Source organism: Myotis brandtii, unplaced genomic scaffold (assembly GCF_000412655.1).
Source record: "Myotis brandtii unplaced genomic scaffold, ASM41265v1 scaffold125, whole genome shotgun sequence".
In the NCBI taxonomy this organism is placed as follows: Eukaryota; Metazoa; Chordata; class Mammalia; order Chiroptera; family Vespertilionidae; genus Myotis; species Myotis brandtii.
In genome coordinates this window covers 3751686-3778722 of record NW_005354385.1, presented here as the reverse complement: position 1 = coordinate 3778722, position 27037 = coordinate 3751686, and the positions used below count along the sequence as shown (strand labels likewise).

The 27037-nt window shown below is 49.6% G+C and overlaps 1 protein-coding gene across 1 annotated transcript in view; it reads right to left on the bottom strand.

The window, feature by feature from the left end:
- KIF5C (kinesin family member 5C) overlaps positions 1-27037 on the bottom strand; it is a 151369-nt gene that overhangs the window by 5661 nt on the left and 118671 nt on the right. The window contains exons 18-25 of the mRNA XM_005859294.2: positions 25420-25496; positions 24329-24438; positions 22032-22133; positions 21734-21794; positions 18774-18845; positions 16325-16429; positions 14514-14730; positions 13270-13380 (exon numbers count right to left, since the gene is read on the bottom strand). Of these exons, the coding sequence (XP_005859356.1) occupies positions 13274-13380; positions 14514-14730; positions 16325-16429; positions 18774-18845; positions 21734-21794; positions 22032-22133; positions 24329-24438; positions 25420-25496 (851 nt within the window). The 3' untranslated portion in view covers positions 13270-13273. The remainder of the gene's footprint in view (positions 1-13269; positions 13381-14513; positions 14731-16324; positions 16430-18773; positions 18846-21733; positions 21795-22031; positions 22134-24328; positions 24439-25419; positions 25497-27037) is intronic.

The following is a 27037-nucleotide window of genomic DNA, read 5'->3' as shown; positions in this document are numbered from 1 at the left end:
TCCAAAACTATCCCAGAACCACTGATGGGTCCCCGTCAGGTGAGATGGTCTTCCTGCGTGCCTGGAGGCAGGGAGGTGACGAGCACATACCTTAAACTGTAGGATTATGGCTTAACGTGACGATCGCAGGCAAGCCATGTTGACAGAGCCAAACGTTAGACACACAGACTCAACGGGGCGCCTCAGTAACTGCAGCAGACCATGAAGGGCACGGTTTCCACGAGAAGGCCTTTCATGAATCCCCGCTCCCACCACGTGCAAGATTCAGCACGTTCGGCTAATAGCTCAGAAGGAACGGGGGGCCACAGAGGAGGCCTGACCTGCGCAGTCCAGTCACCTCCAGGAGGGCGAGAGAGAACTGAGACGGTGACAGGTGGCCAAAAGGAAAACACAGGCCCTCGACCAAGAATAGGCCCTTCATTAGGAAGAGGCTGCTCTTCGCCCTGAGTTAAAGCTCTTTAGGCAGCCTTTCCAGCAGGCCCAAGAAAAATATACTCAGCTAGGATACTCCCATCTCCTCCCAACTAGCTGGATGCTCAGGTCCTCGGGTAAATTTAGGAGAAAAATGGATATAACTTATAAAGGTAAACGGTTAGTCTCAGGGGAAGGTGTTTCTGACTGTTGTCATCAGAGAGGGGCCATTAAGGCAGGCTGGTGAACCCTGAGGCCATTTAAAACCCAGTTCTGTCAACTCTGAGATGGTTCAGATCATCATCCACTCACATGCATTCACTCATTCATTCATTCATAGCAGCATACTGGACCAAGTGACCAGGGTGGACTGTCCCTAGGTCTCTGCCAAACTAGAGATGGTGATTCAGAATGGCAATGTGTGACCAGATTTAGGCGGAAATGAAACCACCTCCTTTAGAAGAGGTGGGGAAGGCTGAAGAAAGAAGCTAATTATATAAGGATTTTGCAAGAAGTATTTAGAGACACCCCCCCCCCAACTTTGGCTTTTGCAATTGCTTGCAGTGGATTTACACTTAATCCAAACAGTACATAGTCTTAAATTCTCTTTTGCCTTTCTACAATTCGATCCCACGTTATAAGAATTACCGATCGTACTTTCCGCATCACGACTGAATACAAGTGGATTTATCTCACAGGAGCACTAGTGCAATCTGCTGGGGAGGAACAATTTCAGTTGCTCTGAATTTATAACTGAGAAACACGGCATTGAGAAGAATTCAAGTAGAGCAGCCCACTGCCCTGCGGATGAAACGAGGACTTCTCTCCCCGGTCCTCCTGAGGCCTCCGAATCCGCAGCGCCAGACTCATGAGCCGCAACAGTGCCCCTGCAGCTACTTCTGTCCTCCCCCTCAACAGTCCTGCCTCCTCTATTCTCTCCAGGCCTGTCTGTCCCACAACCAAACACTGGCTCCTATTGTGACGGGTAACTTGTGCCAGGGACTCTGAGACTGTCTCTCTTCCTTCACTCCATCTCATTCAATTCCCAGAGCAAACCTGTGAGGGCAGGACTATGAGCAAAATTCTCCTGGGTCATAGTTTTCCTAGTTGTTAAATGGCCAAGAATCTTGTCTGCAGTGACAAGGCTGCGTTTTCTTCATGTAATTCAACCAAAACAACACTGCAGCAGACAGGACGCAGAAGCAGACAGGAGCACCCAGCTGCCATTTCTTAAGCCAAATTGTAGAGATTTGTAAAACATGTAAAACAATGCCAGTCTGCTGAATTTTTTTGTTTTGGAAAATAATTATTTTTCATTAAAAATGGCATTTCTGTTAACAATAGTAACATTTCAAATTTTGGGTGTTTTTTTTTTGTTGTTGTTGTTGTTGTTTGTTTTATTTCAGAGAGGAAGGGAGAGAGATAGAAACATCAATGATGAGAGCGAATCATTGATTGGCTGCCTCCTGCTCGCCCCACACTATGGATGGAGCTCGCAACCTGGGCATGTGCCCTGACTGGAAATAGAACCATGACCTCCTGGTCTATAGGTCTACGCTCAACCACTGAGCCACACTGGCCAGAGGAGGCCTGACCTGCGCAGTCCAGTCACCTCCAGGAGGGCGAGAGAGAACTGAGACGGTGACAGGTGGCCAAAAGGAAAACACAGGCCCTCGACCAAGAATAGGCCCTTCATTAGGAAGAGGCTGCTCTTCGCCCTGAGTTAAAGCTCTTTAGGCAGCCTTTCCAGCAGGCCCAAGAAAAATATACTCAGCTAGGATACTCCCATCTCCTCCCAACTAGCTGGATGCTCAGGTCCTCGGGTAAATTTAGGAGAAAAATGGATATAACTTATAAAGGTAAACGGTTAGTCTCAGGGGAAGGTGTTTCTGACTGTTGTCATCAGAGAGGGGCCATTAAGGCAGGCTGGTGAACCCTGAGGCCATTTAAAACCCAGTTCTGTCAACTCTGAGATGGTTCAGATCATCATCCACTCACATGCATTCACTCATTCATTCATTCATAGCAGCATACTGGACCAAGTGACCAGGGTGGACTGTCCCTAGGTCTCTGCCAAACTAGAGATGGTGATTCAGAATGGCAATGTGTGACCAGATTTAGGCGGAAATGAAACCACCTCCTTTAGAAGAGGTGGGGAAGGCTGAAGAAAGAAGCTAATTATATAAGGATTTTGCAAGAAGTATTTAGAGACACCCCCCCCCCAACTTTGGCTTTTGCAATTGCTTGCAGTGGATTTACACTTAATCCAAACAGTACATAGTCTTAAATTCTCTTTTGCCTTTCTACAATTCGATCCCACGTTATAAGAATTACCGATCGTACTTTCCGCATCACGACTGAATACAAGTGGATTTATCTCACAGGAGCACTAGTGCAATCTGCTGGGGAGGAACAATTTCAGTTGCTCTGAATTTATAACTGAGAAACACGGCATTGAGAAGAATTCAAGTAGAGCAGCCCACTGCCCTGCGGATGAAACGAGGACTTCTCTCCCCGGTCCTCCTGAGGCCTCCGAATCCGCAGCGCCAGACTCATGAGCCGCAACAGTGCCCCTGCAGCTACTTCTGTCCTCCCCCTCAACAGTCCTGCCTCCTCTATTCTCTCCAGGCCTGTCTGTCCCACAACCAAACACTGGCTCCTATTGTGACGGGTAACTTGTGCCAGGGACTCTGAGACTGTCTCTCTTCCTTCACTCCATCTCATTCAATTCCCAGAGCAAACCTGTGAGGGCAGGACTATGAGCAAAATTCTCCTGGGTCATAGTTTTCCTAGTTGTTAAATGGCCAAGAATCTTGTCTGCAGTGACAAGGCTGCGTTTTCTTCATGTAATTCAACCAAAACAACACTGCAGCAGACAGGACGCAGAAGCAGACAGGAGCACCCAGCTGCCATTTCTTAAGCCAAATTGTAGAGATTTGTAAAACATGTAAAACAATGCCAGTCTGCTGAATTTTTTTGTTTTGGAAAATAATTATTTTTCATTAAAAATGGCATTTCTGTTAACAATAGTAACATTTCAAATTTTGGGTGTTTTTTTTTTGTTGTTGTTGTTGTTGTTTGTTTTATTTCAGAGAGGAAGGGAGAGAGATAGAAACATCAATGATGAGAGCGAATCATTGATTGGCTGCCTCCTGCTCGCCCCACACTATGGATGGAGCTCGCAACCTGGGCATGTGCCCTGACTGGAAATAGAACCATGACCTCCTGGTCTATAGGTCTACGCTCAACCACTGAGCCACACTGGCCAGGCTAAAATTTTTGTTTTAATTTCCAGTATAAAACATATCAATAGATATAACCTACAAATATAAAAGCTCTTTGATGTCATTGGTACTTTTTAAGAACATAAAGGGTCCCAAGGCAGGAAGTTTGAGAACCACTGCACAGCAGATCAGAGGCCTCAGTCTAGGATCTGCCCCCGACAAGCTGTGCGATCTTGACGGCTCACTCTGCTTGTCAGGAGGCACAAGGTAGGATGAGACCGGACTAGACAAAGACGATGATGTGGTGAACACGGTGCTTGCTCTGTGCCAGGCCTCCGTCTAAGCGCTCTGTAGCACGCATCCACGCGTTTAGTCCTTACAGCCTCCTGTCGGTAGGCAGTGACACGGGTCGCTTTCTACAGAAGACACTGAGGAACACAGAGATGAAGTAACTTGCCCGGTGTGTGGCCACGCTGGGATGCAACCCCAGGCAGTGCACCTCCAGTCCCTGAGCCCATAACCACCCCACTGCCCTGCCTGCAGCAAAGAGGAGCCCTGCGCACACAATCTCGTGACTCAGTCTTTCATTGCTAGGGCTGTCGCAGCAGCAAGGTGAATGGCCCAGTGGATTAAATGTAGGTTGTGTGTGACTTAAGGACACCATGGGACCTGCTGTGGGTGAGGCTTCTCGGCTTCACTGCTTTGTTGGGCTAGATCTGAAAGCAAGTCCCTGCCTACCCTGCATACGTGGAGTGAACCTGGTGCATCTAATATTCATATATAATATTTTTAATTTGTGATTGAGTGTCAAAACCAGGAGAAAGGTCAAGGTGAACCCTAACAATGGCACAAGATAGGTTGGATCCAGGTATCCTGAACAGAGACAAGAGTAACAAGAAAAGACAGATTGAGTCAGAAAAGTCAATAGAGTGTAAGTGAGTAAGGGCCAGCTTGGGAGCTCGCCCTGAACCTGAGGATTTACCAAGGACCAAATAGGAAGGGCCTTGCTGCTCCAGCAGTCAGGGGCTTAAAGAGAACCCCATTCTGCCTGTGGAGTGGGGGTCAGAGAAATTGGAACTTTCTCAGTTCAAAGAAAGTAGAGCCAGAGGCCCAAGTGGGCTTTAGTAGTGGGTAGTGAATGTGGGGAAATGGCGGGGGGCATTCAAAGAACAGGAAATCTGAGGTTTAATGCTAGGCTAGAAAATGTACCCTTAGAATTTCTCTCTAAGGGTACAGCACACTGTGACAAGACTTCTTGTAGTAGAAAGTCATTTGCACATTCTCAAGTCTGGGCCAAGTGTGACAGGCTAAAGATCCTGGAGCAGGCACACGGGCAACACAGGGTCCAAGATCTCAGGCCCTTGGTCACAGCTGACTGGTGGGGCAGCAAAAGCCCACAGATCTTGGCTATGTGTCTGCTTCATCCCATCATGTAAGAAGTTAAAGACATTACTTTTATTAACAAAACCGTATATCTATATATATAAAAGGCTAATATGCTAAGTGTCCAATTGTCCAACTGGTCACTATGACATGCACTGACCACCAGGGGGCAGATGCTCAATGCAGGAGCTGCATGATGCACACTGGCCATTTACAGAGAATCGGCACTGCAGACCTGGCACCAACAAAGCAACCCTCGGCTTCCCCCAAGTGAGACACAGGCCCTGCCACCACCTAGGAGCAACACCCCACCAAATCACAGCTGACGCTGCCGAGACCCCATGGCACAAAATGCAACCCACAGCCCAGCCCAGCCCAGAAACGGTGGCTGTGGCCGCCGGGTAATGACATCACGTAGCAACACCCAGCTTCTTCTCCCTAGTGACTAGCCTTCTTGCAGTTTCTTCAGCCCAGGAATATGACTTGCTTTATAGCCAGGTGCAAACATTTTACACTTTAACCAAATGTCTGTGAAGCGTTTTCCCGTGCCTCATCTCATTTGATCCTCACAGAAGTCCTGGGGTAGGTAGATAGGAGACTCGGTAGAATCCTATTTTCTTTTCATTAGCCAGAAAACAGAGATTTAGAAAGCTTAGAAACTTGACCCAACTAAAAAGAAGTAAGAAATGGTGGACCTTGAAAATGACTTCAGGTTTTCTCACTGTGCAGAATATAGTCAAACACTGCTGCAGTTAAATATTTTACCCTTTGTTCTCCCTGTGTGATCTGCAATAATAATCTGATTCATGTTGATATTTACTGCTGTGTTGCTCACAATTACCTGAAAGAGAAGTTGGGGTGCTTCACTGGGTTGAAAAAAGTTTAGCTAAATCATAAAGCAGGTCTAATTAAGCAAGTTTATCCTATATAATAAAAGCATAGTATGCAAATTGTCCCCTCAACTGGGAGTACATCTGAGAGTTTGACCAGGGGGCGGGGTCGGCTGGAGGAAGGGAGGGAGGCCCCAGTGGTGGCAGGCAGCCAGGGGAAGGGAGGCCCCAGTGTGTGAATTTCGTGCACTGGGCCTCTAGTTCTATATATATAAAAGGCTAAGTTGACTCACGCATGCATGATACATATAAAGCTCTCACTGGCACCAATCGCACACATGTGTTTCCATCTGTCATTGTTGATCATGAATTTGGTTGACACTTCTATTATAAAGGAAGGGCAGGTAGTGATATTAAAATATTTCTTCTAATTAATTTCCTTTCAATGTGCACGAAACCGTGCACTGGGCCATTAGTTCATAATAAAGGCCTGAAGCAGTGACACCTGAAGCAGACAGAGCCACCTGCAGTGACTGTCACTGGTCCTGGGAAAGGCGCACCCAGGCTCCTCCGATGGCTCTTCGTAGTCACGCCCCCTGGGTGACCCTGCCATAAACCACAGAAGTCCTTTTCCAGGGCTGTTTTTATGCTTCAAAACATGAAAAACACCGTCTACAAATGCAAATGCTTCTTCAAATGTCCTAGAAGAGCCCCAATTGGGTCCCTTCTGACTCTACTGCTGTGATTTTACCAAATAAACGTTGATAAAAGTTTATCAAAACTTTATTAAATAGGACATGGTTTCTAGACTTAATATGTATGGTTTTGCAGTCCTCAAATCAGGCTCTTCCTCTATATCAGCACCGTGAGAGGCATCCTGGGTCTTTGGTTAATTTTATAATATTTCCACTTCTATGTTTATCTTACCACAGAAATCTGAAGCATCACTATGTGCTACTGCAGATGGTCCCGCCGACCGCCTTGTGGCTGGCATCCTGTGCAAGCCCACACTCGCCCTCTGCTCTGCCCAAGTTGGTGCTACTCCTCACGACTTCAACTGTCTTCATCTAAAGGGGAGGAGCTGCACTCTGTAGGAAAATGATGTGTTCCAGCCCCGGAAGACAGAATGACCTGCAGGCATGCTCTGATTCTGCGGTGGCTTTAACAGTGAAAGGGGGTGGAAGAGTTGAGTCACATCATGACACACGGAAGCAGTACAGGCGTGCCACACACTCAAAGTCACCGCACTGCACCTGGCTCTTCATGCTCAGCAGGATCATCTTTCTTTCAATTATATTAACTTTGGTGATTTAGAGTTTTGATTTGTGGCTTCATTTTAATATAACTTCTAAATTTGTTTTGACTTGACAGTTGTGTAAGATCTGTAAGTATAAGGAGTGTATAGTGTTTTAAATTTTCAAATATTTACATGGCATACTAAAATAACTTAAACTCTGGGACTGTGTGAGAACTTTATTTCTTTAAAAGTACTCTATTTACTATTCAAGTTTGAGAAATAATGGTCCAAACATAGGAAAACCAAAAGAACGCCATTCTGCCACAAAACCTTTCAGAAAACAGCGGTTTCAGCAATGCCCCACTGGCGCCATCTGGTGGACACCTTTGAACAAGTGCCCACTGGCTTGCTAAAGCGTGGCCAGGAAAGGAAGACAACTGCAGGGCCCTCGGAACCAGGGAGCTAGACAAGTATTCCAGTGCTGCTACGTTAAATGTGGGGCCTCGAATAATGCCTGAGAGGCCTACCTCACACCTCGTCTCCAGCTCGCAACTCCCACCTCCCTCTCAGCCGATATCCTGGCTTACCTGCAAGAAAAGGCATGCACTAAGAGAGCCCTTTTACCTCCCTGTGCGCCCTATCCAGCACCTTGGGTGCAGTGTCACCTCTGCTCTGGACCCAATACTCCGTACCTGTAATTCTCCTACATTATCCATGTCCCCTCGCAGCTGGATCAACACCATCCACATACAGATAAGCTGCAATAGCTCCCATCTTAAAAAAGAAATGCAAACCTCTTCTTAACCCCACATCCTCCATTCCTCTGCCCATTCAAATAAAACTTGTCTGGCCAGCATGGCTCAGTGGTTGAGCACTGACCTATGAACCAGGAGGTCCTGATAGGATTCCAGGTCAGGGCACATGCCCGAATTTCGGGCTCAATCCCCAGTGTGGGGCGTGCAGAAGGCAGCTGATCAATGATTCTCATCACTGATGCTTCTCTCTCTCTCTCTTTCTCTCTTTCTCTCTCCCTCTCCCTCTCTAAAATCAATAAAAATATTTTAAAAAAAATAAAAAGTAAAGCTCCTTCTGTAGTCGCAGCTAATTGGGCCGCATCCCCTTTTGCTGAGCAGCTCAAGGTCACCTCCCTCTGACTTTCACCAACCATCCAGTCTCCGTCCGTCGTCATCTTCCTCCGGCTCTGAGCAGCCTTTGACACACCTGACCACCTTTTTCTAAAAACTGGGTGCCCACCTGACCTCACATTCTCCTTTGGTGGTGCCAGCTACCTTTTCCACAGGTCCCCAGGGCCTAACTCCCCCAGGCCTCTGCCTCTGTCCACGCTTCCTTCGGGCTGCCTCCTCCAGACCCACTGCCTTACACACAATCCCCACCACCTCAACCCTGACTTTTCTCCTCAGCTGCAGACGCACCAATCCAACAGCCTACTCAACACACCCACGTGGACGGTGAGCTGGGCTGATGTCTAAGAGGCATCTCCTAATCAGGATGATAAAAGCCAAACTTGCAGTTTTTCCACAAAAACTGCTGATCACCCAATTTCCCGTCATGCTAAAGGTAACACCTACCTGGTTGCTAGGGCCCAGACCTAGGAACCACCTTTGAGTTCCACCACACAGCCCTCTCCCCTCCACCCTCAGCTCTCACACACGGGCTGGCTCTACACACTTGCTGCCACCACGTCGGCTCAATGCTACCCCTTCCAAGAGGACAGCAGCAACCGCCGCTAGGAAAGCCCCAGCTCCTACTCTCAGGCCCCCACCCTTTCTCCGAAGCCCAGCCCATGGCGGCCCTTTCCTATCATGAACCAGGTCCCACCATTTCCATCCCAAAGCCCCGCACACCTAGATTCCACTCTAAACTGCTCACCGGAGCCTCAAAGCCTCATTTATCCAGTCCCCACCTCCCTTCCCAGCAGCCCGAATTAAGATGGTCTCCCCTGTTCTCTGTGCTTTAGCCCGATCAGCCTTCCTTGGCTCCTCAGATATGCCAGTCACTCCCACCTTCCACGAGTGTCTGTGCCACTCTGCCCCAGGCCACTGGGTGGCTGGCTTTTCATCATTCAGTTCTCAGCTCAAATGTCAGCCCCTTTCCACATAAGCATCCTCCATCTCTATTCCATGACCCTGTTCTTTACTTTCTTCAGTGCAATAACCACTATTTGAAGTTACCTTGTGTATGTGCTATGTCTCCCTAAACAAGCATATCACTACACACGAACAGAGCCCTCTGTGTCTCACTCCCTGTTAAACCAAGTACAGAGCAGGCTCTCTATGCCCATTCCCATTCTTTGGATGAGGAAACTGAGGCTGAAAAAAATCAGCCTCAATGTCACATAGGAGTAAAGTCAAGGCCAGGCCTGAAACCCACATCTGGCCAAAGCCATGTCCCATGTCCTTAACTTGCTGCATGTACTGCCATGTCCAGCTTTTGGTTTGAAAAAGAGGTTCCTCGTCCCCGAGATTTAAGTTTGATTAGATAAGAGCCAGCATTGCCCTGGATTCTTTTGTTTTCTATACCTTGATTTCTACATCTTCAGTTCCTCCGAAACCCTGAAAATAAACCAAGATACTTATTGTGATTCTAGTTCTTGAACCTTAACATGAAGCAGAAGAAATTCCCAGAGATATCTAGAGCCATCCGCGTGCTGTTCTGGCCCCACAGGACTGGGAAGAGGGAGCAGGTGAAATCACTCCACCCAGCGCACACACGTTTCAGAGCAAAAATCCCAACGGTTCGGAAAGGCCATCGCAATGTGATCTCATCTAAACAATGAATTTCACATTTCCAATTATTTCTTTAAAAATGATTTAGCATTTCCTCACTTCCAATTATAATTCTCCACTCCATTGGATATTATCCTTTTTTTTTTTAACCTCTACTGACAAATGCCAGTCTTTTCTTACAATTGTTCTTTCCTTAAAAATAGTCAATGTTCTTGCCTGGCTGATGTGGCTCAGTGGTTGAGCGTTGACCCATCAACCAGAGGTCATGGTTCAATTCCCGGTCAGGGCACATGCCTGGGTTGTGGGCTCCATCCCCAGTGAGGGAAGAGGGGTGAGGGGATGTGCGGGAGGCAGCCGATCGATGACACTCTCTCTTATCATTGATGTTTCTATCTCTCTCTCCCTCTCCCTTCCTCTCTCTGAAATTAATAAAAATAGATTTTTTTAAAAAAGAAAAATAAAGTCAATGTTCTTGTTTATGACTTTCAGATAAATGATAGTATCTTTAAAACCCCTTGTATCTGCTCATAGCAGCAAACAGGCTACTCAGACATGGGCCTTCCGCACTGCACTCAGTGGTTATAATCTACTACAGAGACTAAAAATTATTTTGTAACAACTGTGTGAAATAAAGATTATAAACCAACATTTACCAACTACCTACTATGTACCCAGTACTGCACTGCTCATGAATATTAGAAGCTGGCGTTTTAACTGAGCACTTGTTATATGCCAAGCAGCTTAGAAGCCATGACCTCATTTAGCCCTCGCATCAATGGCAACGGCCCAGGGAAAGGACTCTCCCCCTTCCACAGAAGAGGACACCAGCTCTGAGGTGAAATAACTTGAAAGAAGCAGAGGACCCGACACTGACCAGGTGTCTAAGGCCAGACCTGCAACCATACCGCCTCCCGGCAATGGGAAAGGGCCTGTTCATGACGTGGTGAGAAAAGCACCCAGCCCAGGAGTTGTACGTATGTATGAAGTAGGTCGAGAAGCTTCCAATTTCAGAGAAAATCATCAAAACCACTCATAACACTTTGAGTAAAGAAACAAATCACCATGGTGCGTGAGGGCATTCTGTTACTTTGAAAGTCTCACCCGACCTACTGATTTTCAATCTTCAGGGTGAGAAGAGGATATCCAGGCAATGAATGGCCAACATGCGCTGTGCGTACCTCCCACACAGTGTGGGTCTGGCAGGCCTCTGTGGGACAGCATTAGTGAACTGACCACTGCACAGTCTCTGGACCCGGAGAGCACAGTCTCTTGCTGGGGGCCAAGCACAGACACCTGTCTGCAAGCTCACCTCAAGTGGGTAATGCAGAAACTACATCCAGCACAGCTCTGCTGCATGCGAGGTGTTCAGCAAATGCTGAGTGCTGGGTGCCCACAAGCATTCATCTTCCTGTCCTCAGCAAAGAAACACTAGTCTTACTTGGGGCGGTGATGCACCCAGCTAAACGACCACCTTTCCCAGCCTCCCTTGCAGCTAGGCATGGCCGTGTGCCTCAGTTCTACCAGAGGGATGTGGGCGCCAGGACTGTATGGGACTCTGGGAAGGCTGCTTAAATAAGGAAGCTGATTCAGCGGGAGAGCTGCTTTTGCCTCGTCTCTGCTTCCTTTCTGCTTCCTACGCTTGGAACGTAAATTGTAGCAGTCATTTTGGTGGCCTTGAGATGACCTTGAGAAAGGGAGGAAGGTATTTGCTGAGGACAATGAGTCTAAATTGAAGAGGCTAGCTTTCTGTTGTGACAGACCACTTCAAATTCCTTATGTAACAGAAATAAACGTCCATCTTATGTAAGTCATAGTAACTTTAAGATAGTAGTTCTCAAGCTTGGTGGCAAATGAAACACCTGGGGTACTTGGTGAAAATACCAAGGTCCACTACAGCAGGAAGCCCGGGGAGGGTTGGCAAGGGGGTTTGGGGGGTGGTGGTAAGAGATCGACCAAAGGACTTGAATGCATGCATATAAGCATAACCAATGGACACAAGACACTGGGGGGTAGGGGAGGCCGGGGGAATGTCAAGGAAAAAAAAAAAGGAGACATATGTAATACTCTTCGTAATACTTTAAGCAAAAAACAAATTTTTTTTTTAAAAAAAGGAAATACCAAGGTCCAGGTCCCTATGCTACCTCGATGAGCCTGGGTCCCTGGGTGCCAGATGATGCCAACACCCCCGGAGTTCAAGAACCAGTGCCGTAGGCTTTTCTGTGCTAAGCAGCCCAACTTGACCTTCCAGGTCCATTCCAGTGTTAACCCTGACACTGACCACATGGCAGGCAAAGCAATTTTATAATATCTGATTTTATCTGCTTCTGATTGGAAGTGGAGGTCAGATCTGAATGGGGTGGGCTGCTGCCAAGTTCATGTCCTACCCACCCTTCTTGGACGTGGCAGATGGCGGTGGGCACGCGGCCTGCTCACGCTGCCTCGGCCTTCCCTGCTGTTCCCGCCCTGCTCCTCGAATGGTGCCCGGGTGGGGCCGCCAAGCTTCCTCCTCGGAAGTTTTAGTCTGAGCCTGAGCAGTGCCGTCATCTCCCGAGTGAGGGCTCCGGCCTCCCTCCGTTCCCCGTCCTTAACGTGATGTAAAAAGGGCTGAGGAGCTGCTGCTCTCCTGAGTGGTGGTCACTGAGGTTTGCTGTGCAAACCTGGCCCCTCGCACACTAGCTTCCTCCGTGGGGGCTCAGAGGTCAAGGCCAGCATCCGGAGCCACCTCCTCCCTTCCACACATTACTGGTTCAAAGTCAGTTTTCTGGCCACCCCGTTGTCTGTCTGTTCTACTAACCAGCAGCCCCTGTTCTCCACCTCGAAGTACAGAAGGACAGGCTTGTGCTCTTTTCCTCTCTCTTCCAAAGAATATTACCTTTCCCCCTTTTTTGCTGTAGAGCCATATTGGGCATGTGGGTTGTGGAAAGAGATGTTTACAGCCCACTATCTCAAAGGAAAAACTGGCCTGGATCCACCCAAATATAGTAGTTGATTAGCATAGTTCTTAAACACTCCATTTGTTGAGTTCAGATAGTAACTGTAAAAATATGACTGTCATTATCTGGCTCTTGCTTTATATTCAGTTCCTGAGACTTAATCACCCATGTCTGTCTGTTCTGGGTAAAAGCAGTTGACAAACGGGTAATGCCCTTTTGGATGCCAGCTCCGGCGGGGAGTCCCACAGACAAAAGCAAGCTCAGGTGACTCATTCACCACACCCTCGCCTGTCTCTGGGGGACCCGGCGCCAGGTGGCCCAGCTAGAAGACCCCGGGGCACTAGATTGAGTTGAGGATAGGCCTCGGTCCCTGACACCTGAACCCCAGGGCCTGCGGGAGCAGAGCTGTCTCCTGTCTGCTGCAGGTCCACACACACGTGGGAGGAAGCCAGGCAGGGGCAGGGCTCTGCCCCAGACAGAAGCCACCCAGCACCAGGGACTTACTTATTTATTTCTGGTAATGAGTGGAGTTTGATGAGCCGCCTCCTCCCCCTCGGATGGCGTGAACGGCTGTTGGAGATGACGCTGGGTAGTGTCCGGGCCGGATGGGCTTGGCTGTGTCAACCAACAGAAAGGAGAGAAGAGGCGTCAGAAAGGACTCAGAGAGCCACGCCCAGGTACCTTCAGGCCACAGGTGAAAACCAAGGCAGAATTCTTGTCAGCATTACCGTTCTCAGCCACCAGAGCCTCTGAAAGCAGGTTTGCCTCCTATTAGTGCAGGGAGCTAACCCAGGACACCAATGTTTAGGAGACAGAAAGAACTTACGTAGCAATCATTTTTATTCAGATCAAGGAAAATGAGAAACAAAGGACTTTCAGTTTTGGTCTGAGGCCGACCCACAGGCCCCCATGGGTTCCGAGGGCATCTGTGAGCCCCTAAGTTAGATGCGGAATTCTGCCTGATATCCCTTTTCTAGGGAGAGGGTCCATAGTTTTCAGTAGGTTTTCTAAGGGTATAAAATCCAATAAGTGAAAAGATCCAATGAGCCACTAATCTAAAGTATAACCTGAAAACTAGAAACACGAAGGTGCTGGTTTAAAAACCTCTGCACCGCACTATCTGATGGACAATAATAGTACATGCTGCTGGAGATGCTTCAGTTTTCTAAAAAGCCCTCCAGAGATCGTCCCTAAATCCCGTTTATTCCTACAGCTCTGTCCTGGGAACATGACTTAGCAGCTACACTCCTTCCCTGTGTGGGGAGAATGCCCCAACCCAGGCCTTGCACTTAGAACCGGGAGCTCACTGACGCCAGGCCTGGGAGCCAGGACATCCAGACCTGCATCTGCAAGCAGCTCTGCCTGAGGCCCTGGCTGCCTACTCCTCGTAGTTCCACCCAGGACAGTGGCCTTCAGGCTTTGTTGAGAAATAGCTGTATACTCTGGCATATCTGACAGGGTATCCTTTTACAGCCCAACACTTCCGCCTAAGCCCAGGCCAGCCGGCCTCTCAGCTCAGCAGTTCTGAAGACCACAATGTACGCTGGGATCTCAGTGTAAGGACACCCCCTTCTCCGGGATGGGCGCAGGTGCTGGGATGGGCGCAGGTGCTGGGATGGGCACAGCGGCCTGGGTCCTGCAAGCCTGACCGCCTGTTCCAGAACCACCGCCAGGTGGCCTCAGAGCACCAGGGCTCCTGGCCGGTGGAGAGCTCCCCTTTAGCAAGGGCCCAGGCGAGAGGCACCTACCAATCTGGGCCGAGTGGGCCCTCCGGGCCATGTTCTTGGCGCGCACGGCCTCCTTGATGCGATCCACCTCCTGCTGGTAGCGCTTGCGGTCCCGCATGGCGTTCTCCTTGGCCTCCTTCAGCGCGCTCTCCAGGGCCTTGACGCGCTCGGCCGTGGCGCGCAGCCGCTTCTCCAGCTTGGGCAGCTCACAGCGCAGGTCAGCGTTGTCCCGGACCAGCTGGGGTGGAGGGGAAGGGGCAGTTACCAGGGAGCACCCACCTCGGGGGACAAAGACTGTGACAGGAGCACAGCTAGAAGCAGACTCTGCAGCTGAGTGACCACCCCTGCTGGGCGCAAAGTCCACATGACCATAACCTCTGGGAAGAGCAAAGGGATCGAATTACTAACTACACGATCCACGGTGCGAGGGTCTACGTAAAGCCAGTCCCGCCACAGGAAAGTCAGGCTCGGGCAGGGTTTGCTTCCTCTCTCCTAGGAGAAAGCATGCTCCGACGTCAGCGTGTGAAAGCTGAGAAATGCCCAGCAAAGGGCTCCGTGCAGGCCTCTTCCTCCCACCAGGACCCACTGTCCACAGCAGCGTGTGGCTGGGACCTGCTCTGCAACACATCCCGGGGGAGCAGGTTGAATGGTGGCCCCCAAAAACAGATACAACCAAGTTCTAATCCCTGAACCCGCGCATGCGACCTTCACCGGAGAAAACCCTTGGCCGGTGTAATTAGTTATGAATCTGAGACGAGATTGCCCTGGCGGGGGGGGGGGGGGGGGGGCGCTGCTCTTTCTTTCACCACTGAAGACACTCAGTTCAGAAGCAACAGGCTCGCCCTGGGACCAGGTTCTATCATTCCCTGGCCGTGTAACTGGGGGTAAGTCATTGCGCCACCACGGTTTCTCATCTATAACAAAGGACATAATAGGACCAAAGCGGGAATCTAAGTGGATAAAAAAAGTTTTGAAAATCAGAATGTGCTCAAAGAAGCTGTCACCGTGTATGCCCAGGGCCCGTTCTGGGGCTGCCAGGGAGCAGTAAACATTCATTGAGTCCATAGTAAAAATGTTCATGAATGTCAGAGCCCTACTCCCTGACAGTGTTTACTTTGTATTTCTGTCAATAACTTGCTTCAATAACATCAGCCACACTGAATCTGCGGTCCTCCCTCTGAGGAAAAATGACAGCATCAGTAATGGTGAAGAGCCGTAACAAGTCAAAGAGAAATGACATCCCCTTGGCCATCTGGCACTTCCATCATGTCCCAGTGTTTAGGATTTAGGGAAAACAGCATGAACATTCCAGCATTCAACAGAAAGGAGGCAGCTAAGCCCTAAATCACCACTGCTCTCTGCGACTCCAGACAGACTCAGGGCATTGCAAGAACCTGAGGGGGTGCCCCAGGGACAGCAACAGAGCAGAGGGGCCAGTGATGCTCCCAGCTCCCCGCCCAGGGCCAGTCTGCCTCCTTGTCTGTGAAAGCAGCCGGCCCGGACCAGCTGGGCGGTGCCCGCTTTGCCTTCTGTGGAGCTCTGGGGCATCCCGGGAGACACCAAAGCCCGTTGGGGACCAAGGCTGGGGCTGCAGGTGGCAGGAAAAGACAGAACTGAACATCCAAATCCCCACACCCAGAGCTCGAACTCAACTCCTCACATTGGCTTTGATGAAATCAGTATCTTAGATAGAAGGGAAGCCCTGGAGGACTGAAGGATTTCATGGGCCTCCTGGCTCTCCAGCTGTCTGAGCCTCTGCCTGCAGTGTGGCCCCATGCAGCGGGCTCCGCCCAGGAGAGAGGGCCGCAGAGGGACCGGCACAGCTCTCCTACCTGTTTGTGGACCTTCGTGAGCTGCTCCAGGTTATTCTCCAGGAAGGAGATTTTCTGCTTCTGGGCAGCGCTGCCCCCGCCATCGTCGCTGTCCAGCTCCACACTCTGCGTCAACACCAAGGGTCAGCGAGACGAGCCTGGCACTGCCCACCCTCTGCCCAGCTGAGTGCAGGCCAGACTTTCTAAATCTCCCTTTAAAAACTCCCAGTCCCTAAAGGCTCTTCTGGAAATGAAAACAAGCAGAGGTTCTAAAAGTTTAGACTCAACAGCCTCTCAAATTAGTTCTTTGGTTGGTGTCAAAATGTTAAAGTGTTATTTTTTAGAGGTCTGGAAAAAAACTTCAAATCCACTCTTGAAAGATACAGATTAACTCTCTGTGATATATATACTTCTCCCTTGCAGGTAGATAAATACTTTTCTTTTCAAAAGTGTCTCGCACGGCATTCTCCCTAAGACTCATTAAGAAGAACCAATGTGGAAACATAAACCCAAGACCTAACTCTGATGTCAAACATCGCAGCTGGGCAAGTGTCCATGCCCAGTGGGAGGTCTCAGTGGCCTCGGCTGTCCCTTCAGCTTCCACTTCCATCAACTTCCTTAATGAATTCACCTCCAACGAGTCACTACTGCATCCGGGCTCTTACATGATCAGAACTTGAGATTGGCAAAAACAGTGCCCTGCTGGCAGCGCCAAGCTGAGCAGCCAGACAGGTTAGAAAAGCGTGCAAACACGAAACGGAAAAGCGTGCTTGCTTCGTCTCATTACACATCCTCTCCTCCTGAGCGCATCTCAAACCTGGGTGTCCTCAGTCTGAAACTGAAAGAGGATTTGCTAGAACCCAGATTGCTGGCCCCACCCCAGCCTCTGGTTCAGTGGACCGAGTCTTGGGTGGGTCTGAGAATCTGCTCATCCAACAAGTTCCCAGGCGATGCTGACACTGCTGGCCGATGACCACACTTGGAGAACCTCTGCTCCTTCCTCGAGTTTTATAGCATGAAATCAGGGAGGTCTGATCTCAAGCTCTTCGCCCTCCCTCAGACCACATCCTCCCTCAGACTGAGCCTCTTCAGCTCTTGTTGCAACTTCTCGTCTCCCTCTCCATCACCTCTGCTCTGACCTCTCTCCCACACCTGGTCCAGGTCCTATGGCCATTTCTAGTCTGATGATTGTGGTCTCTACCTACCTGCCTGACCACTGCCATGCAGGCCCTAAAATCTCCCTTCATCCTCTACCCCCTTTTCTTTATTTTTATTTCCAGGCTTCCAAACTCACTACCACCATGCTGTCAGGGCCACGGCAAATGCCTGCTCTGACTCTCAGCTGGACACTCACACCGCTGCTCAGCAGTCCTGTCCTTCCTCCCTGGCAAATCCCCCCGCAGCTGCCTGAGCCTTCCCTAGTCTCCTTGCCTCCCCACGCTCCTCCTTCTGTATTGACATTGAGGACAGAGCCTCCACATGAACTGAGATCAAAGCTGTCAGTGCATCTCTTTCTACTGTTACTACTTCCTGCAAATGTCTCCACCTTGGCTTCTCCACTTCTCTCTGGGAGAATGTGTCCCTTCCCCTTAACACATCCATCTATGCTAAGAATTCTGACTCTACCAATGACCTTCTTATTTATGTATTTCACTTCTTTCCCTTGGCTCCTTCACATAGACATGCATGCACACATACACGCACACATGTGCCTGCACAGGCACATACATGCACACACTTTCTTAAGTATAGCTTCCTCCCATCCTATGAGGCCTCTGGATATGGCCCAAGGCCCCTTGTCCATCGCTTTTAAACATCTTAAAGAATAGCCCCATTGCTGCTTCCACTCTCCTCCCTGCTTGAACCTCTTCCAATTGCTCTTGGGGTTCTCCATGTGGCAACTCCCCGAGATCAGTGTGTAGAAGGCGCACAGATGTGCATTCCAGTCCTGCCTCTGGCTCTCCCCAGCTGTGCGATCTTGGGTGAGGCATTTAACCTCTGAGCCTATCTCCACATCTGCAACTCAGAACACTAAGCACCACACACCTGGCTACTGGGAAGAGAACATAAGACATCGGGTGTTACGGTGCTTTAGACATTCTGACCCCACCCCCAGGGGCCTCTGCCTTCTCGGGCGTCTGGCAGTGCCCAGCAGGCTTCTGAGGCCCTCTGCGCTGTCCCTGCAGTCTGCACTCTGGCTTTCCCACTGCAGCCAGATACACACACGCACTCGCTTGAAATGAAGGCCAGGGAAAGGATTACAACTGCCTGTCACTAAGGAGGAAAAATCAGATGGCAAAGCGTTCCCGAGTGATTTCTGCCTCTAGCACATTCTTTTAATAACATTCACTGCCATGACGTAATTAATGTTTAAGCATAGCCAGCTCGATTTAAGCAATGATACTTCATCTGAAAAGGATCCTCTCCGGCACCTTTTCTTCTCGGTCCCATTCACACAAAGCAGGCTCACCTTCTTCACCCGGGCAGTCAGGTCCTGGACGAAGAGCTTGCGGAGGTTATGCAGAGTCTGCAGCTCCCGAGACTAGAAGGGAAGTTGTGAAGAAGCCGCGTGAGTGGGGACGCACTGAGGTATAGCACACCGGCTCTCAGCCGCCCGCTCGCAAGTCCCCTGGCTGGCCCACCACACACGCCCACCCCAATGACATGGCGTCATCTCCGCAGCACCCCACGGTGCAGAGACTGGGAACTCGCACAGTGAACTGCAAACTGGAGCAAAGCCGGCTCACTTGCTGTGTTCTAACTGGAACCTTTTTTTCCCTCAACCACAAAAATTCAAAAGTTTTCTCACCAAAATTCCTAGGGGATATGTGACCAGAATGGATTCCTTTTTTCCCTCTAATTTCTCACTGTTTTGTCCTCACATGCACATTATATATAATGTCAACAAGGTCAAATGAAAAGTTAGTCACACACCCTCCCACCCTTACCGACAGTCTTCATGTTTCTGCGCCCACCCCCACCCCCCCACCCAGACCCTCATCCTTTTGCTTTGCATCCCTGAGCGTATGGATGAGGCAGACTTTCTGCTCAGGTGATCCCAGGCAACGTATCTAACCTCTCTGTGCCTTAGTTTCTCAGTTTTCTTATTTGTAATGTGAGGACAAAACAGTAGCTGCTTCAGAGTTGTTGTGATCAAGATAAAATGAGATGATCTTTATAAAACTTAGAGACCCTGATCCGTTTGCTTTGCATCCCTGAGCGTATGGATGAGGCAGACTTTCTGCTCAGGTGATCCCAGGCAACGTATCTAACCTCTCTGTGCCTTAGTTTCTCAGTTTTCTTATTTGTAATGTGAGGACAAAACAGTAGCTGCTTCAGAGTTGTTGTGATCAAGATAAAATGAGATGATCTTTATAAAACTTAGGACAGCTTCTGGGACACAGTAGGTGCTCAGTAAACAGTAGCTAGTATTAATTTATTGATGCATCGTACTTGACAGCCATTTCCTCGTTAGGCTCTCATTGTTTCCTTTCATTGTGCTGGTTCTTCTTATAATTTTCAGGGTAACTAACTTCTTAGGGGCATTTTTTTCTTCATTTTGGATTATTTTCTACAAATGAACCCTTAGGAATTTGATTGCTGAGACAAGAGCCTGAGTCGAACCTGGTGATCTTTGCTAAGATCAGAAAATCCTTCCATTCAAGTCTCCAGGTATTGTGATTAGTTCCTTGCAAAATATTTTCCCATAGGGAGAAGAAAGATAAACTCGCATTTATGTTTTTCTGTTTGTCTAAGTTGACCTACTTTGACAAAAATGTCAAGGGATGAAGCTCATTCACGCTCACAGAAAAAAAGGAGACAAGCTAAAAAGCTATGGAAACACTAAGTTTCTTGGAATAAAGGTTCTACGTTAATTTAGGTCTTATTATTGGGTCCAACTCTGCCATTCTGTGTTGAAATAAGAAGCACTGAAGTCAATTGCTTCCTCCGATGAAGTAAATTGCTTTCCCCAGGAAGCTAACGGGTCTGTCATGGTGACTACTGTGCACATCAGACCTGTCCCAGGCTTAGCCACCTCCCGGCAGGTGCAGGGCACAGGCAACTCCCCACTCCTACCCGAGGAGCGAGCCCACAGCCCCGCCAGGCACACTCTCCCTCCCACTACAGGGATTTTATTATTGACTGAACAGAAATCACAGAAAAATTTTCCATTAGAATCGCCACCACATCAAAGGGAAATGAGAAGGGACGGCCTGGAGCCGGGTGAGCATGTCCATGGGCATAAGTGCAAGTGTCACAGAACCAGAGTGTGGTGAGGTTCCCTCTGCTTGTCTTTCGGCAAATGCAGCAGTTTGGGGGGAGCAGCTAAAGACCTTCAAAGTAGTTAGAAGTTATGCTTACGCACACGCTTGCTTAGGCAACTGTCATTCAGCTTCCTTGGCAACAGCTTTTCCTCCATTGTATTCATCATCATTCCCCACCTGCCCCGACCTGCTCCCCTCAGGACCACTCCCCACCCACAGGCCACTGCCCTTGTGTGAAAGCTCAGAGCTCAGCTTCCTGTCACCGTGGACAGTGAGGGTGGGACTGTGAGGTGGAAACAGGAGGCCCATTGATGGGGCAGGAGGAGGGTCCAGCCCCAAAGCCCGGACAAAGTGTCCTAGGAAAGCCAGAGGGCTGCCTGGGAGCCAGGGACGGCCTGTCCAGCGACGTCCCCTGCAGTGGGCTTCAGAGTCCCACCCTGGACACAGGTCTCATCCCCTGCACACCCCAAACACTCGGGGAGACTGACAGGCCTTGAGCAACTGGACCTTGACCTCTGGGTGCCACCTCCTGCCCCTTTTCCACTGGACCACAGCCACTCCTCTCCCTGCTGCCTCTGCCTGGAAGGCTGTCTGTCCAGACACCCCCAAGCCCACTGCCTCCAGTCCCTGCTCAAACGTGGCCTCCTCCTGGAGCCCCCCCCCCAACCATGCCCCGCGCTTTCTATAACCGACCATTGGAGTTCGTCATTTACTTCCTATTGTTTGCTGTCTGTCTCCTCTAGATAAATGTCCGCTTCACGAGAGCCAGGATCGTATCTGTTGTTTATCATGCAGCCCAAGTCCCTAGAATGCCAGCCCTCGCAGGTGCTCCACAAGCATCTGTTGGAGGTTGAGTGGATGTAGCCACAGGGCGCAGAAGCTATAAAGGTGCAGGCAGTGATTTGCAACTTAGTTCAATTCTTACACAGGGTCCCAGGGTCACAGTACTGAGGACAGACGGACGGACGGATGGATGAATGGATAATCATTCTGTCAAGAGCCAGAGAACAAATTCTACAACTCTCACTTTTCCACAGCATATTTTATGTCTAAAATGATACACTAAAGGCATGGCCAGATAAAACTGTAGGATAAAATAATTCAACAAATCATAAACTAATCTGGTCTTTAAGACGAAAATGAGTTGGCAAACTTGTTGACATACCACTGTCTCCTCCAGCCCTTTGAGGTCCTCCCTGGCTTGCTCCCTTTTGTCATTGAGCAACCTAAAAAACAAAAACAAAAAGGAAGCATGAACCACCAAGGGGGCGTCAGAGATCTGCGTAGACACCACCGGCAACTGCAGACAAATCAACAAAACGAACCAACTCACACACAGCCATCGTCTGCTTTAAACTGGCCGGACCTTGCCCGGATATTTGAGTATCAGAATCACAAAAGCAGACTTCGTAGGGCTGTGCTGGGAAGAGAGGAAACAGAGGAAACGTGTACCGCGCACTCACAGGAGCTTTTCCAGCTTCATCTCCCTCTCCCGGTCCTCGATCTTCAGCTTGTTATAATCAGAGCTGAGCTTCTCTTGTTCCAGTTGCAGTTTCTGATTCAAACTGAAATGGGCAGGAAAAAGCAATATGTTCTCCATCAATCTGAAACCCCGAGTCCTCCAGCTAAAGACATGGTTCTGTTCCAACCCCATTAGTTCTGTGCAATCAGTCGGCAATTCTGGAGGACTTTGAGGGACCGGAGAGCAATTTCACAGCTCCCTCCCTGCCCAAGTGAAAACGAGTTTCTGGGGAGCGCCCGAGGCAGGAAACACTCAGCTTTGAGGATATATTTATAGTTGTCTTGGGCGAGAGCTTCAAGGGGAAAATAATGAGACGGGGAAAGGGCCGATACTTGGAAACAGAGACAGAGCGCCCGTCAGAATTCTACAGACAGCATGCAGCACTCAGGGAACTTTATGTGGCCATCTCGACCTTCCCTTCCTCTCTGGTCCCATGTTCTGAAAACATCTTCTAAATCCAAATTCCTGGCTCACACTGTGGCAGTTCCACTCTGTGAGGTCCTCGCGGAGGGGGACAGAGGGAGGAAACAAATCAAGTCTTGGGTCTCTGCAAAAAAGAAACTCGCCATCTGGTTGGGGCATCTGGTCGACACTGACAGCAGCCCAGCACTTGCAAACCCTCTCATGTGGCCCGCAGGACTGTACAGGCAGATCGTACGCCCTCTGAGGAAGACCGAGAGGCCCCCTGGAAGGAGCAGGCCCAGGAAACGCTCCCACCTGCTAACTCAATCTCCAACCCTCCCTCTTTCTCGCCTTCCTTCCCGCCCTCTTTTCCTCTCGAGCTGAACATTGTGAGGGTGACTAATCAGGATAATGAACATGAGACATGCCGGGGGAGAAGCACAGCATGAATGCTGGGCTGGCAGCAGCCCGGAGGAGCGGTGGTCCCTCTACCTGCGCTCCTTAGGCGGAGGCATGCAGCCCATCACGCCACTGACACTTGCTCTGGTTACCTCTCTCCTCTTAAAATGCAAATGTGTGTGTGAGCAGCTCGCACGCATCGAGAAGAGATGGGGATCAGTGGTCTGGAGAATTAAACTCTAACTCCAGTTTGATTCCTACTCGGCTGCGTGACCCTGAGTCCATCATTTCCCTGAGCTTCCCACATAGAGGCGGTTCTTCATTTACAGAAATAGGAGGGGACGGAACCTCTGGTCCACACCTGGGGGCAGGGGAGGTGGCAGTGGAGAGGACTGTATTTCAACAAAGTTGGTTTTCTTTGTTTTCCTTGCTTTTTATTTGGGGCATTTAAAAACATGACTCTATAGAGTTCAAACATTAGCAAGGAGCTCATGGTGCAAAAAAACGTTAAGAACTCCCAGGAGAGGATCCTGAAGGCCCCGCCAGTGTGGTGACCTGTGTGATGAGGTGGACGGTGAGCAAGGAGGAGGGAGAGGCCAGGAGGGAGCAGGCTCGTCAATGGCTGGGCCGTGACAGGAGAATGGCCTTGAGAGGCATCACCAAGACGAGCTGCAATGATGCCATCCTGGCGAGCGCCAAGGAACCACAGCTCAGACGCTGGCACCAGGGGCCCCTGAGAGGTGTGCGTGTGCAACTGGGGGCCTTGGAGTTGTGCTGTGGGCATGCGGGTGCTGGGGTGAGGAGGCAGCTGAGCTGCCTTCTCTGGGGTGTTTTTTAATCCTCACCCAAGGATATGGTTATTGATTCAAGAGAGAGGGGTCAAGAGAGAGAAAGAGAGAAACATCGATGTGAGAGAGAACATCAATTGGTTGCCTTCCATACATGCCCCGACTGGGGAATCAAACCTGAAACCCAGGTATGTGCCCTGATCAAGAATAGAACCGGCAACCTTTCAGTACACAGGACGATGCTCCAACCACATGAGCCACACTGGCCAGGGCCTGGAGTATTTTTTAACTTATGTTAACTCCTGAGACCAATTTAGGGTTTTGGGTGTGTGTTTTTTTGTTGTTGTTTTTTGTTTTGTTTTTTACTTTCATAGTATCCCCACCTACTGGGACATGTGTCTGCCTGCCTGAGTGACCAATATGACCCTGTTCCGGGGGGACTCGCCTGCCACCTGCCCCACCAGCACCCCCTGAGGCTCAGCTCCAGATGGGGGAACAGACCTGGGGAGCAGCATGTCTAGCCGCTGTGGCCCAGAGCGGCACAGAGCCACAGGCCGGGAGAGCAGAGGCCCTGGCTGACAGCCACGTCCTTCCGGGCTGGCCCGCGCACCAGGCCCACCCCACGTCCCCGAGCCCCGTGCCAACTCACTCCCGAATCTCATCAATGATTTTCTGCTTCTCCTCAATTTCATCGCGAAGTCTGGACAGCTGCTTCTGGTGAGCCTCCCGGTGGCTCTCCATCTGCTGCTCCAGCGCCTTCTGCAAGCCAGGCCGAGAGAGTGTGTCATCTGCGCTGGCTCTCAGCCCGCTCCGTGACAGGCCCTGGATCCTTCTACCCCTCCCCCCTGCCCCTCGCTGTCAGATCCCAAAGCTGGGGCCCCAGAACCCGCCCTGCTTTACTGAGACAACAAAACCCAAGGATCTGTTACAAAACTGAGTGGGTCTTAGTCCAGATCCCCCAAGCCACATGGCGTCTCTAGCCAGGTCAGTCGGAGGGCACAGACCTCCTACCCGGGTGACCTCAGACAAGCCGTGTCCTGTGTGAGCGACACTTCCTCACCTGTACAGCTAGATACTTGCCCCCGCCCTGCCCCCTGCACGAGTTAATGGTGATGTTCAAAGGACACCTTTTCCGTAAAGCGATGTAGAATCAGGAGAGGGGCCATCGGTGAGGCAGGGTGTGCTGTTGGCTGGCGCAGGGTCCTGCCTTGGACATGGCTTTCACTATGGGCTCATCCCCAGTGGGGCTCAGGGGTTGCCTAAAACTAATCAAAATGATGTATTTTCTCATATCTCATCTTATTCACCTAACAATCTTATTTGCCAATCGTATTTGCTGCATTTTTCTTTACTGTTTAAAATGTGACCAAAAATAAAGATCTCTATGTTTGAGGTGGAAATTCAAACTCGGGGTGTCTCTTTAAAAAGGTAGAGGGGGGAGATGTTTTCTTCCGTTCAGAGGAAGGACAAACATTTCTTCAGGGGTTAACCCGACCGCGTGGCCCAGGCAGTGGCTGGGAGGGGCTGCGCTCGGGAACGGGGGGGAATAATGCAGGAATACAACAGAACTATCTACAGACAGCTCAGGGCTGCTGGACCCCTCCACCTCCCGCTCATCTCTAACCAGGCCACACTCTGCGATGGGCTCCGACTGCCCGGCATGGGTGCCCCACCCCTCACCCTGCTCTGCCACCGCATCTCTGAGGGAGACAGGTTTTCCCAGTCCAAGTGCGCGCTCACCTTCATCTCCTCGGCATCCTGCAGCCGCGTCAGATGTTCCTTCTCCTTATCCTGGAAGCTGACTTCATGCATTTTTTCTGTTTTGAATTTTAAATGATAGTTTCAGATTTAACTGGAAGGTCTCGCACCCAATAGTAAAAATTTTTTAAAAAAACCCAGAAGAATGGCAATGGCAGGAACATCAGCTATATCACCAATTATAAGCACGGCACAGAGGAACGTCTGTCAGGGGAGGACTAGCTGAAGCAAGGCTGGCCGCTCTTGGGACATTACCTGGGGGGTGGGAGGGAGTCGTACAGGGCAAGGTGCTCATTTGGAGCAGGCCACTCTACCACTGACTCGCACCTCACGCCTCCGAGTACTGGCCCCCACCTGGCCTCGTGAGTGACCCCCCGGGGAAAAACGTGCTTTGTGGGTTATAAACACGCCGTGTAGATTACACCGCACTCTGCGAATCTGAGTGGCATCTGAACCGGTGCCACTGTCCAGAAGATCCACTTTACCTCCCAAGGGCACGCTGTCTATTCTCTAAGATTCTGGGGTAGAAAAACAATCTAAGGACAAGAACAAAGACATTAGAAATATAAAATACTCCCTAGATGAAATAGGAAGGCCCCCTATTTGGGAAGGGCTGCTGTGTGTGTATGGGGGAGGGGCGGTCCCAGCCTCCCCTGGGTCCGTGGCCCCTGAGCACATGGTGCAATGGGCAGCCGGAGTTGGGTCGGGGGAGCAAGTGATTTAAGACAGCAACACTCAGCCATCAAGCTTCCTCTCTGGTCTGTTTCCCTTACTTCAGGTTCTCTGGCTTCTATTTTATTTCCACTCAGGCAACACAGCAGAAGCCCTTTATAGGAGGGAAACGTTCTTTGCAGTGTCAGGTTTTGGGTGGAGCATTCTATTCCTAACGTTCATCCGTTATCACATAAAGAAAATATGACAAGGTCACTGCGGGGGTGGGTATATTCTCTTTCTTTTTAAAATTTGCCTTGGCTTTTGAAACAAAATGTACTTACTGAACAAACAACTACATAATAATAAAGGAAATAAGAAAAGGATAATATTGCCACCAGTCCTATTATGCGAGCAAAACCATTTTCATTTCAAATATTAGTGTGTAGGCCTTGGAACACAAACATCCATTGATTTCTAAATGTTATAACCACAGTAAAAATAAGATACACTTTATGATTTTTAATCTAAGGTTACATTGTAAGCATTGAGCAGCCTTGGTCTACTTCATCTCCAATATGAAAATAATGTTCTGTTGAACAAGATACCAAAGTTAATGTTGGACATTTAGGTTACTTCCTTTTTTTCACTAATATAAGTAATTCTGTAACGAGCATTTGTGATTTAAGGATCAAAAGTATGGAAAATGCTATGATTATTAATATGTTTCTCAAAATGCTTTCCAAAAGGCCTCTAACAATTTTCATTGCGACCCATAATATGTGTGCTCCATTTCATCTCCGTGCATATATTTTAAGCCTGTCTGGTCTCTGCATGTCTAGTCAGCCTCCTCCTGTTTACTCAGATTACTGAATGCTTCCTATGGCTCAGTACTTCCCTCAGCAAAGGCAGCAGGAGGCTGCCTGGCAAAGGGAGGGGCCTGTTCGAG